The sequence below is a fragment of the Leiobunum rupestre genome, chromosome 5 (assembly GCF_980474605.1).
Source record: "Leiobunum rupestre chromosome 5, qqLeiRupe1.1.hap1, whole genome shotgun sequence".
NCBI lineage: Eukaryota > Metazoa > Arthropoda > Arachnida > Opiliones > Sclerosomatidae > Leiobunum > Leiobunum rupestre.
In genome coordinates, this window is record NC_143388.1 from 15,588,305 (window position 1) to 15,603,947 (window position 15,643).

The following is a 15,643-nucleotide window of genomic DNA, read 5'->3' on the forward strand; positions in this document are numbered from 1 at the left end:
CGCGGGTATACGCGGGGGAAGTACTGATGGGAAGTCTCCTCGTAGGATAATATTTCTATCGGCCTATTAAATATTCTTATTACCGTAGTATTTGACTATCTAAGTTTTATATTTTTTATAGTGTTGGACGCTTCTGGTAAGGTGCCAGCTGGTTTGATCTCTGGAACCACGTCAGAATTTGGTTCGTACCAGCAATGCCTCAATATCAAAGTGCCGGATCGTTCGAACAGGGAAGTACTGTTCCGGGGTAAGTACTGCACCGTCAACGTCAAACTGCCCTTGCCGACCAAACCCAAAAGAATCAGCGTTGCTCAATTGATACCACCTTTCGATAACCTCACTTTCCAAACCGAGGTATTCATACGGCTCAACAGCGTTGCCAGACGTACGATAATTATCCCACAGTGCGATAATTTCATCAACATTTTTAGGGCGTACTATAATTTTCATGGCGTACGATATCGTACCATTATTTCGATAATTCTGCCTCAACGTACTATAATGTACGATAAACTTTATTTTTTTTTAAACCTACGAACGATTTATATTTTATTATTAATTTATATAACTTTTCTACTTAAAAATGAATGATATACATTTTCTGTACGTGTAGTCCTGAGTGTGAGTTTATACTCCTAGCTATTACCGCATTTTTTAATACATTTTTAAACATATTAAGTTCAGTTAATAATGATTATAGACATTTCATTTATTTCCATGAAATAAAACTCCTGTAGTGCTTTAAAAAATCATCTAAATTCAACGCATTTATGTATGAATTAAAATTTAGCGCTAAAACGAAATGTACGATAATTTTCCAGGAAAATCGATAATTTTTGGCCTAGATACGATAATTTCAGATTTTCGATCTGGCAGCGCTGCGGCTCAATCAATTGATTCATTTAAACATAAAACTCATCTGAATATGAACATTTAGGTATTCGAGAAACTAAAACAAATGGCACCTTACATGTATTTCGTCAGTTTGAGATGGGGGGTGTGCTTTCCCTCCACATGCACGCCCGTCGACATTCAGACCATGATTGATCACGGTGAGTAAACAAATTCAATATTTCAAAATAAAATAGCTTCTCCCAATAATATTCAGCTAGGCTAATACCCAAGGCACCGTCATAAGCCCAAGTCAGCTATAGTGTCTTCTAATGCCATTATTTCATAGCGTAGGAGGGTGCTGGAAAGCTCTTCGTGTCCCAATGAAATTCGTGAAATGTTGCTAGGTTGCAAGCACGTAGATATAGAAAGTCTAAGGGGGGGGCGGATCATAACACAAGTAGATGAAATCGCGAGCGTAGCGAGCGCGAAATTTTTTGTTAGCAATAACGCATATTTAAAGTACTGGCTTGACTCGGGACGAGTGACAATGACATTTCCGCACGTGTATCAAACGAAGTTTTTTAATACATTTGCGAGAAAATGATAATAAAACAAAGAACAAAATTGATATTGTTTTGAAAAATTTAATATCGAGTCCTAAGGGGGGGATTGAACCACCTAAACCCCCCCTTATATACGTCCTTGCTAGGTTGTGTTTTCATACAGTGTTTGATTAATTAAAGTTAGGTTAAGCTAAGGCTAGATTGATGTTACTTTACTTTATGTTAGGTTAGGTTGGGTTAGTTTACTATAACACTTAAAAACAAATGGTTTGTATTTTGCTTGAAAAATTTTTGACAAATGAAAATTAAAATAAATTAATAAATTACTAATAAATACTGCAACTTTTTTTAAGTACGTTATTCAAGGCAGAAACTATTTTTCATGGATGGAACACCCAGGTTAAACTTTTTCTTTGATTAAAACTACTTTTTACCCAACTTATTCAAAACTGGGTAGCAAATCAATTTTGGATCTGGTTCTGTTCAGTTGGAGTGGTTTTAATAACTTTGTGTATTGGGTTGATCACTCGCGGTAATCGGTGTACATAACGGTAGTTTTGACTTGTACTTTAGTCATTATAGATTTAACATTACCAATGAGTGTATTCAGTTTCAGATGCCAGTAGTAGGTGTAAAGATCTTTAAAATGCCTTAAAATTAAAGCAAAAGTAAAATTCAATTAATTTGGCCAAACATTATATGTTATAAATATTAAACTTATTAACTTGTTTGTAACAAATTGAAGAAGGCATTCGTATTAATAAAACTGACGTGGATATACTGGATGGGTTGTGTAAAACAGACGGTTGGTACCATTGAAAGAGACGTCTTATCTGACACAAGACTAATAGGTGTTCGTAAGAGCTTTCGGGGTAATAAAATTTCGATTTGTACAAGCTTTTGAAAGAATCCATAAATTTCTGATAGTGTAAAAATGCTTTGAGTATCGCGGGAGCTCCCCTTCTTGGATTAAAACACCTTATAGACGAGGCCTCGAGCACTTTATTACGGACTCCAATCACGTATCAATGTACCGTTATCAAATGAAATATAGCGTTTACAAGTATTTTAGCTAAACGAAAAAGAGCGTAAGGTGACGTGGTGCGTGACATTGATTCGGATACAGCTATTCCACTTTTGAAACTATGACGTTGAGTCCGTGTTACGGATCTCTTACGACGTACAATGTAAAAATTACGATGCTTCTAGATATTTATTTATGAACCGTATTTCCTCTACGTAATTTGATAAAGTCACTACAGTATTTATCTCGCACTATTTTCCCGTACAAATAATTGACAACTTGAATAGACAGCGAAACAATGTCTAAACGTCTTTATCAGCATTACTTACAATGACTCATCAATTATTTTTAGATATTAATAAAGATTGAAAAATAATGTCGTAATGTTGTGATATTGAGCTATAAAATTCCAAGGATTCATCGTCGTTATATTTTTTATAATAATTCTGGCAACTTTATAAATTCAAATAGACAGGTAAACGCTATCTAGACATCAGCTTTGCATACAATGACTCTCCACGAAGGATTTAAAGATCTTTGGAACGATTAATAAATAACGATATAATGTCCTTCTTAAACTATAAATTTCCAAGATAGTTTTGTAATATTGTACGTGACGAAATATATAATAGCATAAATACGATATAAATGTGGAAAAACTAACCAAATTAAATTTTTTTCAGTTGTGAAAGATTACAGCATTACTGTATTGACACCAATATGCGAAACGCAAGAGACCAATGTAATAGTATTGGATGCGGCACAAATATCAGTTTGGTAAGTCATTATGGTTATTCTCAGGGGCAAAGCTTTAGGAGTATTAGAGCCGTCTTAAATTTGGCCAACTTCGAACATTTTGGACAGGGAGATTGCAATAAGTCAGTTTTATCCAATGGGCCTACGAAGGTTTGAAGGGGCCTATAAATTTTCAATGGGGCCCACGGAAGTTTATGAGTATAAAAAAGTCAATTAAAAAATTTCTTTTGAGAAATAGGGTCTACTAAGGTCTTAGTGACCAGGGCCTACGAAGGTCTTAGTGACCAGGGCCTACGAAGGTCTTAGTGACCAGGGCCTACGAAGGTGTTAGTGACCAAGGCCTACGAAGGTGTTAGTGATCAGGGCCTACGAAGGTGTTAGTGATCAGGGCGTACGAAGGTGTTAGTGACCAGGGCCTACGAAGGTCTTAGTGACCAAGGCCTACGAAGGTCTTAGTGACCAAGGCCTACGAAGGTCTTAGTGACCAAGGCCTACGAAGGTCTTAGTGACCAGGGTCTACGAATGTCTTAGTGACCAGGGCAAGTCATTCAAGTCACGCCAGCCAACAGCTCCCTACACTTACTTTTACCGTTCATCTCAGCAATTATACTATATAATTACATTATATTTCAGTGCTATGCTGGGTGTGTTCGCTTTTTTAGTTCTAACTGGCACAGCACTTACATTCTACGCCAGTAAAATGAAGGAGTCAACCAACTTAAATGGTACGCTAATACAAGAAAATTAAAGAATGCTTGTAAAATGTGAATTCTTACATTTACAGAGTCAGGATGGGAATCCGTTGCTAGAGTATTTTGTATCAAAACCAATGCCCAAAAGATTTTAGTCAACAGAGTGCTACCAAAAGAAGATAAACTAGCGTGTCTACACGGAATTAGGTTCTTTTCCATGACATGGGTCATATTGGGTCATACCTATCTCCTTATTAACTTCCAACAATTTAGTAAGGAGTACCTCAAAACGTTTGCTAAAAAGAAACTTTTAAAATGTTTGGTATTCGGGTTAATATTTTTACAGGGGACTTTGACAATTCGAGACAGCTTATGCAAAATTTCCCGTTCCAAACTATCATGAATGGCACCATTTCTGTAGACTCCTTCTTTTTTATCGGGTAAATTTTGAGAATTCCGATACCTATTAACTAAATTGGCGACCGTTCCCAATTTCATTGGCTGTTGTTTTGCTCAGAAAACGATCATTTGGTCCAGGTTTAGTTTGTCGCAGTGTTTTGGTTAATTTAGGTAACGTTGTTTTTAGGTTAGACTATATTAAGGTTATATTAAATTTTGTTATTATGTGACACGAATGTCCAATTTTGCAATATAAATGATCACCATTTTGAAGGTCAAACCCAATTTGAAGGTCGAGAGCACCGTTTTTATACTTGCCATTTTTTTATTATTTGATTTTAATATATTTCCGATGTTAACCTTTTGAAGCACAAATCGCCATTTAGTAAAAATGACACATTGGAGAGCCTGCTAAGGACAATTACTTTGACTTACGAGAGGATTTTGGAGCAAAATAAATTGGGAAATGTTGCTACGATTAGTCACACGTCTAATGACAATAATATTTTATTTCGTTAAAATACTTTCAGTGGTTTATTAATGGCCTATTTGTCTAACGATTTCATAAAAAAATATGGGAAGGACAAATTCAATCCATTCATCATCATAGTTCACAGAATTTGGAGGTACTCTAAAATTTTAAATATCAAGTTGTGAACATACGAATGATACTATCAATGAGTTCATTAATGCGTATTTCCAATATAGGCTTTTGCCGTCTGCCATGATAGTCATGGGACTGGTGTTACTAATTCCCATTCTTAACGAAGGACCGTTATGGCACGAGGGCGTCGACTTTATGGTTCGCAACACTAGAAGCAATTGGTGGACTGTGCCAATATTCGCGACTAACCTTATCCACATGTCCCAAATGGTAAACACTATAAGGCCGAGCTAAGTCGGTGGAGGTAGTGCACCGATTGATCCAAGTGGCGTGGTGAAGTGGTTAACACTTTCGCCTCGCAACGAGAAGAGTCTAATTCGATCCCAGCTTGTGGCACTGGGTGAAATCTAGGAAAAACTCCTTCCACGTTGAGTTTGCAAATTATCTGACCACTGGTTCAAGGGGTTTTTCCCCGTTCCATAAAAATTTCGTGAGGTTAACGGTAGTAGTTAGTGTAGGGAACTGTTGGTTCGCGTGTCATGAAGTACTCACCCCCACCCCCTTACGCATTGCAACCCGGCTACCCGAATGGATGGCTTTAAAAGTCGCTTGATGACTTAGGCCTAAGGTGTTATTATCTATTATCATAATATATATATATTTGAGACCAAAAATGTTTTCGATCAGTGTAGTAACCCTCGCCAGGCTAATCATCCAAGGCAACACCCTAGGCCCAAGTCCTTTAGCGACTTTTATTGGCTTTAATTCAGGTAGCTGGGTTACAACGCGTAGGAGGGTGATGGTAAGTCCTTCATGCCATGCGAGCCGACAGCTCCCTACACTTACTATTACCGTTAACCTCTACAAGTTTCTAAAAAAAGGTAAAACCGAAGAAAATGTACCTTTCCAGGCTCGAGGCATTTGTACATGGATGCGATTTATACACGAAACAGCGGAAGCGTACACCGCATCAAGACTCAAATTGTTCCGAGTTCAGAACTCCAGCTATCGATGTAAATGTTAAAATTACACTGCCTAATGATATTTATTTATTTATAAACCATATCTTTCCGATCAAATAGTTTTAAGAAATCAATTTATGACGCAGTTCGTTCGGAGATATTTACAGTTATGAATACTTATCGCTAAGAAATAAATTATATACTTCTGGTTACATCTGGTACTATATAGGGTGTATACTAAAAACGATCCAGGGCTAATAATCGAAAATCTATTTTCATTTAGATAATACAAAACTCAATGACCTTAAACAAGAATCCATATCTCTACTAGGAATGCTTATCGCGGCAGATTTTCGTCTCGATGTGGCTGACGGTTTTTTTGACGTTGTATGTTAACTTAACAAACAACAACGTGAGAGGGGAGCGCGCGCAAAGGGGATTTTTCTCTCGTTGGCGGGGCCAAAGTCGTCAGAGTGATCTTACCATACGTGATACCGCAGGATAAGCATTCCAAGTAGAGGTATGGATTCCTGTCTTAAACCATGTCCACAAGGTTATTCAAAATATATCTCGAGAACCGTTCGGCCTAGAGACTCGGTTCCAATTAGAAAAGTGTGCACCATCGCATTTTATGCCCAAGTGGCTCTGAACCGATGTAAATTGGCCGATAGGAAGCCAAGAAAATAAACACCGTCATTGAGTTTTGTATCATCTAATGCTTTGCAATCTGAAAATGTCAAATTCCTAATAAAAATAGCTTTTCAATTATTTGCTTTGGATCATTTTGGTAAACACCATGTATATATAAGTATGTGTAAGTTTGTTAAGGTAGACACGATTTTTAAATATTTTTTTTACAGAGCCTCCCCCATTATTGGTACATCGCGTCCGATATGCAAATGTTCCTGCTGGCTGTGTTGTACATCATCTTACTCATCAAGTTAGTTTTTTTTTGAGTTATTTTACCAACTTTAAAGCAAGTTCCGCAATGTTATTCCATTAACCGACAGAAACAAGACGATGGGTTTAATATTCAACGCGCTCTTACTGATTTGCCCCATCTTGATATCCGCAGTGATCACCTACATCCACGATTTACCACCGACTATGCTCAACACTAACGTCGATCCAGAGTAAGTGGATTCATAAGTTTGTAATTTATGCACTCCATGAGTGTGTCAGTTAACATCTTTACTGAGAGACATTAATAGAATGACCGTACATCTTTGTGGGACTTCAGATTCAGTCATTAACGCAATTGTCGGCTATTTTTCAACCAATGTCGCTAGCGTCGAAATCAAAACAAGATGGTTAGCTACATTTTGACCCCAAAGGCGGGACATAAAAGTACCTTTCCCGTTGATTGGCTCGTTTGGGAACTTAAATTATAGTAATTTTTAACAATATATTTTATATGAGATATATAATTTAGGTTAAAGTATAATAATACTCTACAATGGTTCTCTGACGTTATCGTTTCGCTATTTTCAATCTCAGCTTCTTTTGCCATTAATAGATGGCACCACGATCTCCCGTAAAGTCGTTTTTTCAAAGAATCGAATAGATTCATTGCCATCTCTCAAGGGCCTTATCAAAATACAGGTGGCAATGATAGAGCCGACTATTGCCTTAGCCCTAATGTATTCATTTCCACCATGGATATCGAACTATATCAGTACCTTTTCTATCTTCCTGGCCTTGGCGTTTTACGGAATGACTTAATCCAATCATTAAGGAAACGATTGGAGTGGACTCCATTCACAAAACGTTTCCGAGATTGAGAATTTTAACTGGTGAAGAAAATTACGAGTAGTACCATAAGTAACATAATAACAATAAGTATGACAATTAACGAGATTTACAACCAAACTGATTTTCATAGTTATTGCGTAATCAAGATGTGTTCTCATAACAGAGCCCTCTAGTGTCTAAAATACGCGAGACTTCCGCTAAGTCGAAATATCTGGTTTCCGATAGAAAGGCGGAATATTAGGCTAAAATTATAAAAATTAAAACGTTTTTCTCGGCGCCACGAGCTCATGTTTTTTATCACGCGTGATTCGCACGCGCGCTTCTAAACAAAGCCAAATCCCCTCGCGACTCCAGGACGTGCTCTCCGATATTAGGCTTAAATTTTTATCAAAAAGTAGTTATCCAAAACGGTAAGTCGCGAGTCCAAGTCACAGCTTGGAGAGAGTATCAGTGCCGAAAAAAGGTTCGGTTAGAAAATTAGCATTAAAGCAATAGGAAGTGTCATACTTATTGTTATTATGTTACTTATGGTAGTACTAAAAAGTCAATTGACAATCCCAGATAAAGGTATCTTCCATCAAAATTTTTATATATTTTCGTTCAATCGTAACAATGGGTGTTAAAATTCTACCTTGGATGAAAATTTTTCATCCAAGATTCTTCAAATTAACTTTCACTCTAAGGCTTGGCAAAAAAAAGGCGAGTTTGAAAATATTGCTAGTGACTCTTACAATTGTTAGTGAGCACGTTCATGATGCCGTGCCGAAGCGTAGGACCACCGCGTCATAATTTTTTTAATTTAGTATTTTTGTCGCTAGGGGCTATTATATTTTTGGTACGACGTCAATACTACGTCACTCCTCTCAAAGATACAGTAATTATTTCTGACTAACTGACACACTTATCGATGTAGTAGTACAATGTGTCTGCATGATTTCGCGTGTTAGAAACCAAGACTTGAATCGGCTAAACGGGAATAACACGAATTTTTGAAAATGGTTCTTTGATATTTAAAATTCATGATTTTTCGAAGAAACACAGTCCGTAAACGGATCAATGAACTCGTGTTGTATCTAAGCTGTCCGGTTCATTTGATGACATTAATTTTATATTTCAACCGAACACAGTGCATTGTTAACTAGTATGAGACAGAGCTACGTACTTCCGCACACACATTTGGGACCCTACGCCGTTGGACTAGCGATGGGCTACATTATAGCCAACTACGAAACACCCAAGTTATCAATCGTACGAAAAAGCCTTTCTCAAATACAGGAAGCCATGACATTCACCCACTATCTTTAGGTAACTCAAATCCTAGGATGGACATCGGCCATCGCTTGCAACCTGAGCGTAGTGTTCGGGGTCTACGGGTGGAATTCAGGGTCACCATACACCGAGGTGGAAGCCATACTCTACGGGTCAATTCACAGAACGGCGTGGGCTGCTGGCTTATCCTGGATGGTCTACGCCTGCGCTAGCGGATATGGAGGTATACCTACGGCATAAGCAGACGCTCTCAAGACACTGCACCTTAGACTAATAAATAAATGGACCCGAATCTAGAATGCGCGCTTGTTTAATTGATAGTATTGACGCTTGTAGCTCAAAGGTTACTTAAATTTGAAATATTTCCACCCAAATATGAAACACTTTCAAGTTTACGCACGTGCTATGTATTAGGTGGAAAGGTTTCGCGATTCTCTCGGTAGGAGCGCTGTTGGACAATGACAAACATTAGGGTTTTGATTATGATTTGGAACCCGTTATTTATTCGTCCTAGGGTACACTGCCCATACTAGTATTATTTCCCTTTATTGGAAGGCAGTTTAATTACTGTACTACAAAATTTACTATCGCCACCTAGCGCCTTCAATTCCCAGTGTTTATAATTTCAGGCAATTGCCACTAGAAGTACTAAATTTGTCAGTTAAAAGCTTTACGATCAGTAGTTGCTTAATACCGAAGCGACATCTGTAGTGAATATTGTAAATTGATAGAGGTCTAATTCACACTTTATATTTTGTCTTTGCAACACGGATGTGTTTGCATTTGCCCGAATTGTCAGGGCTGGATATAAGGCACTAGTCTACTAAAATTGATATAAATCTGGGGGCTCACTAGTCGATTTGACTGGTGAAAAATTTAAATATTCATTGGGAATTTGCCTCCCCCCCCCTCCCCTGAGCCAAAATCCTGCCTACGCTACTGTCAACATCAAAGTGATTTCAGTTTGGACAGATTAACAAATGAAACTATATTTGCAGGAATAGTCAATCATTTTCTGTGCTGGCAGGCGCTGGTGCCTCTGAGCAAATTAACGTACATAGCCTATCTTCTACATCTGATCGTCATTATCGTATTCATGTCTGGCTTCAACGGATTAATCGACATGCACAATCGGGTCGCGGTGAGTACAACGACGTCAAATATTTATTTATACTCGAAATCCCTGCTACCTGATACCACTGCCGCGGGCAGGGATTTGCTAGGCAAGTTGATCGTTCTGAACGTATGTTGGATACAAATTAAGTTTTAAAATTCAATCCATTATATTTCACAGTTGGAAATATTTAATTTGCGCGCTAGGCACGTTTTAACTCGTGCGATCGAGTTGAAACGTGCGTAATTGTATTAATTCCTGCGTAATATATCAAATAAATTATCATTAGTTTAAATATACTGTCTGGCCGAAAAATGGACTATACGCTTTGAAAGGCTTATTAATATAATATTTTTATATACATATTTTCGAACCTAAGGGAATACAACCACTAATATTTTGGTCACCCTCCACTCCGAAGACTGGGAGCCTATAGATTTGTAGCGAAAGCAATCCTTAAAGGGAATATGAACTTCCATGTTTATGGTGGATCAAAAAATTTAACATTTCTGCCACCAGGTTTAACACAAGCTAGAGATGATCGGCCCTAGTTACGTTCAAAACAAGTCGCAGCCCGTGTTAATAGACGAACTTTAAAATATTTCATTGTATTGTGAATTAAACATTTAAGTACCACAATGATATAGCTATATCGCCCATCGCCATTTTAAATAACATCCACTCCTGTGTTCAAATGAACTGGCAACCCAGTTTTAAAAAAATGTAAACGAAGACTAAATATTTAACATTTTCTATAAATATTAACACTTTGAATTTTCGTTGGGAGCTTGCATATAACATCTATTCGCGACCAAAAACTATCGCTACGCCCCCTTTGGTTTGCCATTTGAAAGCTAGATAGGTAGCGGCTCATCGTTATTAGTCAATTTGATTTTATAAATAATGATACTTGCATTTTAATATAATTTTGGCATCGCGTGCTTATTTTTTTGAGAATTTTATTTAAGAAAAAACGTTCTTATGACTTTAAATTGCCGGTATCACTCGCTAGATCTTAGGCCCTATCTCGGAGAAGCTAGGTCCGTTACGCAACCTAGACTCGTTTCGGTCACAAATACGTTACGAGATGGCAGTTTGCTGTATGGCTGCTCTCATTTAAGAACAGCACTTCCAAAACGACAGCGGATGACTAACGCCATCTATCGATCAATTAACGAAGTTCCGATACTGTTTATTATTATGTTAGTGGTCGTATTTTAGTAGTCTCAGGTTACAGGTATCATTGATTTCGAGTATAAGCCCTTAAAATTCGCGTTTCTTAAAATTTCAAAAATAATTTCGTTTTTTTGAAATTGCAGGTTTGGGCCTTTTTCGGTCACGTGGTGATAACCTATGGATTAGCTTTCATTTGCCGTCTTCTTTTCGAAGGGCCGTTACTCGAACTCGAGAAATTAGTTTTAAGGCACGCTTTGAAACTCGATAAACGGTTAGATAAGCTGCGAGAAGTTAAATCATCGGATGGTGAAACGGGGATCACCGAAGTGCGCGTACACGAAAACTACAAAAGCGCAAAAGCTGAAGAATAAATAATACTGATGAGTGTGGTTTCCAAGTATTAATTTATTAATTTACGCGATTATAAACGTTGACCTTAAAGCAACAGTCGGCTCCATCATTGTTATTAGAGATGCCAATGAATCTACCCGAAAGAATTACAACTGGAGAAAGTGGTGCCATCTATTAATCGCAAAGGAAGCTAAGATTCTAAATAGCGAAACGATATCGTCATCAGAGTACCATTGTAGAGTATTATAATTAGACAACTTATACTCTACATAGTGGACTTTAACCTAAATTATACATATCATATAAAATATATTGTGAAAAATACTATAATTTAAGTTATCGTCAAATATACAAACGAGCCAATCAACGCGAGGGGTACTTTGATGCCCCGCCTTTTGGGTCATAATGTAGGGTAAGCATCCTGTTTGGATTTCGACGCTAGTGACATCTGTTGAAAAAGGAACTACTTCACGAGGCGACACTTGCTTTAAATGCCTGTAAATATTTCGCGTTTTTTTAAGGTGGCTCATTCAGCTAAGAGATAAATAATGCTAACTGCGCAGGCGCGTTCTACGTCACAAGATGCACCTTATTTTATCGTAGCGTACATTTATCTCCCTCTCTCCCTCTCCCGCCAGTTTGTGACGTAAAGTGTGCGTTTCATCACAACCCTTCCATCCTCCCAGTTTGTGTTATAACCAAGAATAAGGATACATTAATTTAAATTATACGATACCAAAGGGTTAAACGTTGTAAATTAAGCGTTACAAAATAAAATTAAATGTTCCGTGATAGAAATAAAAAACTCTTAATTTCTACCTCTAGCAATTCGGTTAGCTTTTTCTTTCATACCCTGCTAACCTGAAATCAACTGGCGCAAGAATTCTGAAGTACTCTGAGCCTACTGAAGTCGCCGATCGTGTCGTCTCAAGGCCAAACCCGGTGAACGCGAAATAAACGGATCAGGTCAGTAGGACAAGTTCGTCGTGAATGGACTCGGGATTTGGCATCATTATCTCAGTCAATAATAATTATAATCTATCAATAAAACCGCCCAAACAATCAATCAATGTTAGGTTACGAAAACCACCCGCAGACGCAAAGATCGCTATGAAAACACACCATAGAAGGAAGGTAATATAAATGATGTAAATCGTATTCTTGGTTAATTCTGTAACAAGGTCACTGTCTTCTGATTGTACTTTTATAGTTATAACGACTTGTATTGTCGGAAGTATAACCCGTTAAAATACCTACTGCCAGACGTTAATAATATAATATCTTACTTCCTATACTGTTATTGTTATTCGTTAGATAGATGTATCTTCGCAAGATCTTGCTGAGTTTTCAAAAGACGTTTTGGAAGTATCAATAGTGCTACGAGAAATACATAAATTAGTCAAAAGTGACATAATTAACAAAAGTGTGCCAGTTAATTGGAATGGACTATACACCCACTTTGTGGTTTGTTATTTCGTGTTTTGAATTAAAACGTAGATAGATGGCGGTAGTGTTTCCGCTAAGTGACAAAAAATCAATAAACCTGCTAGCCTTCTTCAGTGATTGCTTAGTTCTGGCGACACTATTTCTACTGTTGAATTTATTTCCCTCGGGATGTATACCATAGCACCTCCCCGCAATTTTTCATTCATTTCAAAAATTCTTGACATACTTTTGGTAATTATTTCACTTTTCATATAGTGTAATGTATTTGAATATCCAGCGTAAGTAGTTCGCGTTATTAAACAAATGTTGTGTAGTTAAAGAATTAAAGTCGGTTAGGTTAAATATATTTTATTTCTTAATTTATTATCGAGGGGGAGAATTAGGTGTTACCCTAACAACTACATAGTACGGAATGGATTAAAGTATATTTAAACCTAGGAGCAACAAACACAACACCCTACACGAGGTGAACGCAACCCGTCCAAAGTCGTGGATTTTCTTGTGTACATTTTTCATTGGCTAGACGCTTTAGTGCCTGCTGCGGGTCGGAAGGGGAAAATTCGGAAATTGTCTTCCCCCCCCCGCCCGTAAAACGTTCAGCGTAAAGGTTCGTCCAATGAAATTTGTACACAACCCTTCGCTAGCGTGTTTAAAGGCTAGCTGCGTTCTCCTAGTGTTTGTTGCTCCTAGATTTAAACTAACACTTTAATTCTTATATTACACAACATTGGCGACGGAGATGGGATGCCATCTATGTTTTACACCGTGAACTATTTACGCGGGATATTCAAATACAACATAGTGCTATTCCGAAATTATTACATAGGGCAAATACGGTTTACATAGAGTAAATATAACTACGTAGCATAATTTTAAATATTTAAATCTCATATCGAAGTAATGCTTAAAATACATTCTTCATTTTAATGGCCTAGATAGAAACTTTATCTGTAAAAGATGTTATAAACTTCTGGTAACGCTGATCTATTAACAGCCTGGGTTAAGCAAATTAATCCATATCCTATTTAGTTGAAACCATTGGGTTGGAAATAAATAGAGGTACAACTAAATCTGGCTGGCGCGGGACCAATTTCGTTCCATAAGGAGACTTTATCAACTATATCGTTCTAACGTGGCGGCATCTGTCTCTAGTGGTGGAAACTATATTGCAATTGATTTTTTTCGCGAATCTGATGCGAAATTGAAATGTATGATTTCTCGTAACAAACAAACCTTTGAAGTTGTTTAAAAATAATTTTGTTCTGTCAACACGATCCTTTTTAACTCAAGTTACGGTGAGTTCATTAATAATTATTTATTTTTAGCCAAATAACTTTACAAAATATAGATGGCGCTACCGCCTAATTATAAAGATGAATTTCTTACAGTCTTATTAGAACAGGTCCCGCGTAACCATGGCAACCGAAATCGTAATTGTAATTCTAGCAGTATTATTCCCAATTGGTTGAAACATAAGCAACTTGTAGCGATTGCAGAATCATTGATTTGTTTTGTCGTAATCGTGTAGACGTTCGAATTTGTCAGTCTAGTTTCCTATTCCACGTAGCCGGAATCCATAGCGTTGTGGATTCTTGTTTGTAATTAATTAAATCAGGGTAAGACAAATAATGTAGGGAGATGAGGAGGGGCTTAGCATTTAGTGCTAGGGTGCTAAATTCGTTTGCTAAAGATCTTTCAATTTCCATACATTCTCGACATTATGAATTTATCAAATACGCCAGAAATTAACTTGGCGCTGTGTGTAGCCTTAGACCAAGAAACACAGGGACGTCTCGCTCATAGAATACCCGACGCTTTATTTTTCGGCGGGGCTTTGTTGCGGGTGTGGTAGGGAGAGGGGGGTTAGGTGATACAGATAGTCAATAGGCGCCATCCACGAGAGATAAAAATAACGTTTTTTAAAGAATTTGAAAAAAAAATAATCAGCTAAGAGTTACATATTTTTAAATTATTTTATATTTTTTTAATATTTTATAAATTTCGTTTTTTGGAGCCACGCTGTTGCAGGCCACGTGCCGACAGATTGTAGGGCTGTGCACGTGACTCAAATAGCCAATAAAAATTGACTCACCTTCGCTACTAGCGACACCGTGCGAGATAAATAGGAAATAGGCAGCCGCAACGAAGCTTCGGGCGCGAAATATCTACCGTGTGACGTCCCTGTGTTTCTTGGTCTAAGGTGTAGCTTCCAGGTAACGACGGTCAAAAATCTCCCTGGACAGCTAATTTTTGCTTGAAGCCGAGGCTAATTGAAAATCAGGACTTCGATTAATTAATCACGAATTATTGAATCCTAATAGAAAATGAACTAACACTCGTTTCCGAAGGTACTTATTTTCAAAATTTGAGTTAAAAATGGGGTTTCACTGGTATTTATCGTCATCAAAGTGACTTGGTAGTCATTCTGTAAAAAATGAAAGATAAAGTAAATAGCGAGAGGTCGGAAATTCATAGAAATTCCGCACATTTTCCAAGAAATACGAAATCCAGTTTAGATTTTTTCAAAAACCGCCGCGAAATGTCGAAATCCGGCAAGAAATCCAGAAATCCGACGGGAAATTGCAAAGTCGCGAAGTCCGTCGAGAAATCTCGAAATCCAACGATAAATCTCGACATCCGACGATAATTCTCGAAATTCAACGATAAATCTCGAAATTCAACGATAAATCTCGAAATCCGA

At 37.4% G+C, this 15,643-nt stretch overlaps 1 protein-coding gene across 1 annotated transcript; it reads left to right on the top strand.

The window, feature by feature from the left end:
- Positions 1 to 176: 176 nt before the first annotated feature.
- LOC149943631 (nose resistant to fluoxetine protein 6-like) lies at positions 177 to 11,628 on the top strand. Its single transcript, XM_090175736.1, has 14 exons — positions 177 to 354; positions 938 to 1,052; positions 3,105 to 3,198; positions 3,811 to 3,902; positions 3,962 to 4,141; positions 4,216 to 4,309; positions 4,799 to 4,894; positions 4,977 to 5,142; positions 6,695 to 6,774; positions 6,845 to 6,967; positions 8,714 to 8,834; positions 8,892 to 9,078; positions 9,854 to 9,996; positions 11,289 to 11,628. The coding sequence occupies exons 2-14, from the start codon at positions 959 to 961 to the stop codon at positions 11,514 to 11,516; spliced, it is 1,698 nt and encodes a 565-aa protein (XP_090031862.1). The 5' UTR covers positions 177 to 354; positions 938 to 958; the 3' UTR covers positions 11,517 to 11,628.
- The last annotated feature ends 4,015 nt before the right edge of the window (positions 11,629 to 15,643 follow it).

Excerpts from the sequence above, each read along its gene's own strand:
- LOC149943631 (XM_090175736.1), top strand. The coding sequence starts at position 959 with ATGGCACCTTACATGTATTTCGTCAGTTTGAGATGGGGGGTGTGCTTT. Across the intron at positions 4,895-4,976 it reads ATAGTTCACAGAATTTGGAG|GCTTTTGCCGTCTGCCATGA; the intron begins GTACTCTAAAAT and ends TTTCCAATATAG. Across the intron at positions 5,143-6,694 it reads TTATCCACATGTCCCAAATG|AGCCTCCCCCATTATTGGTA; the intron begins GTAAACACTATA and ends TTTTTTTTACAG.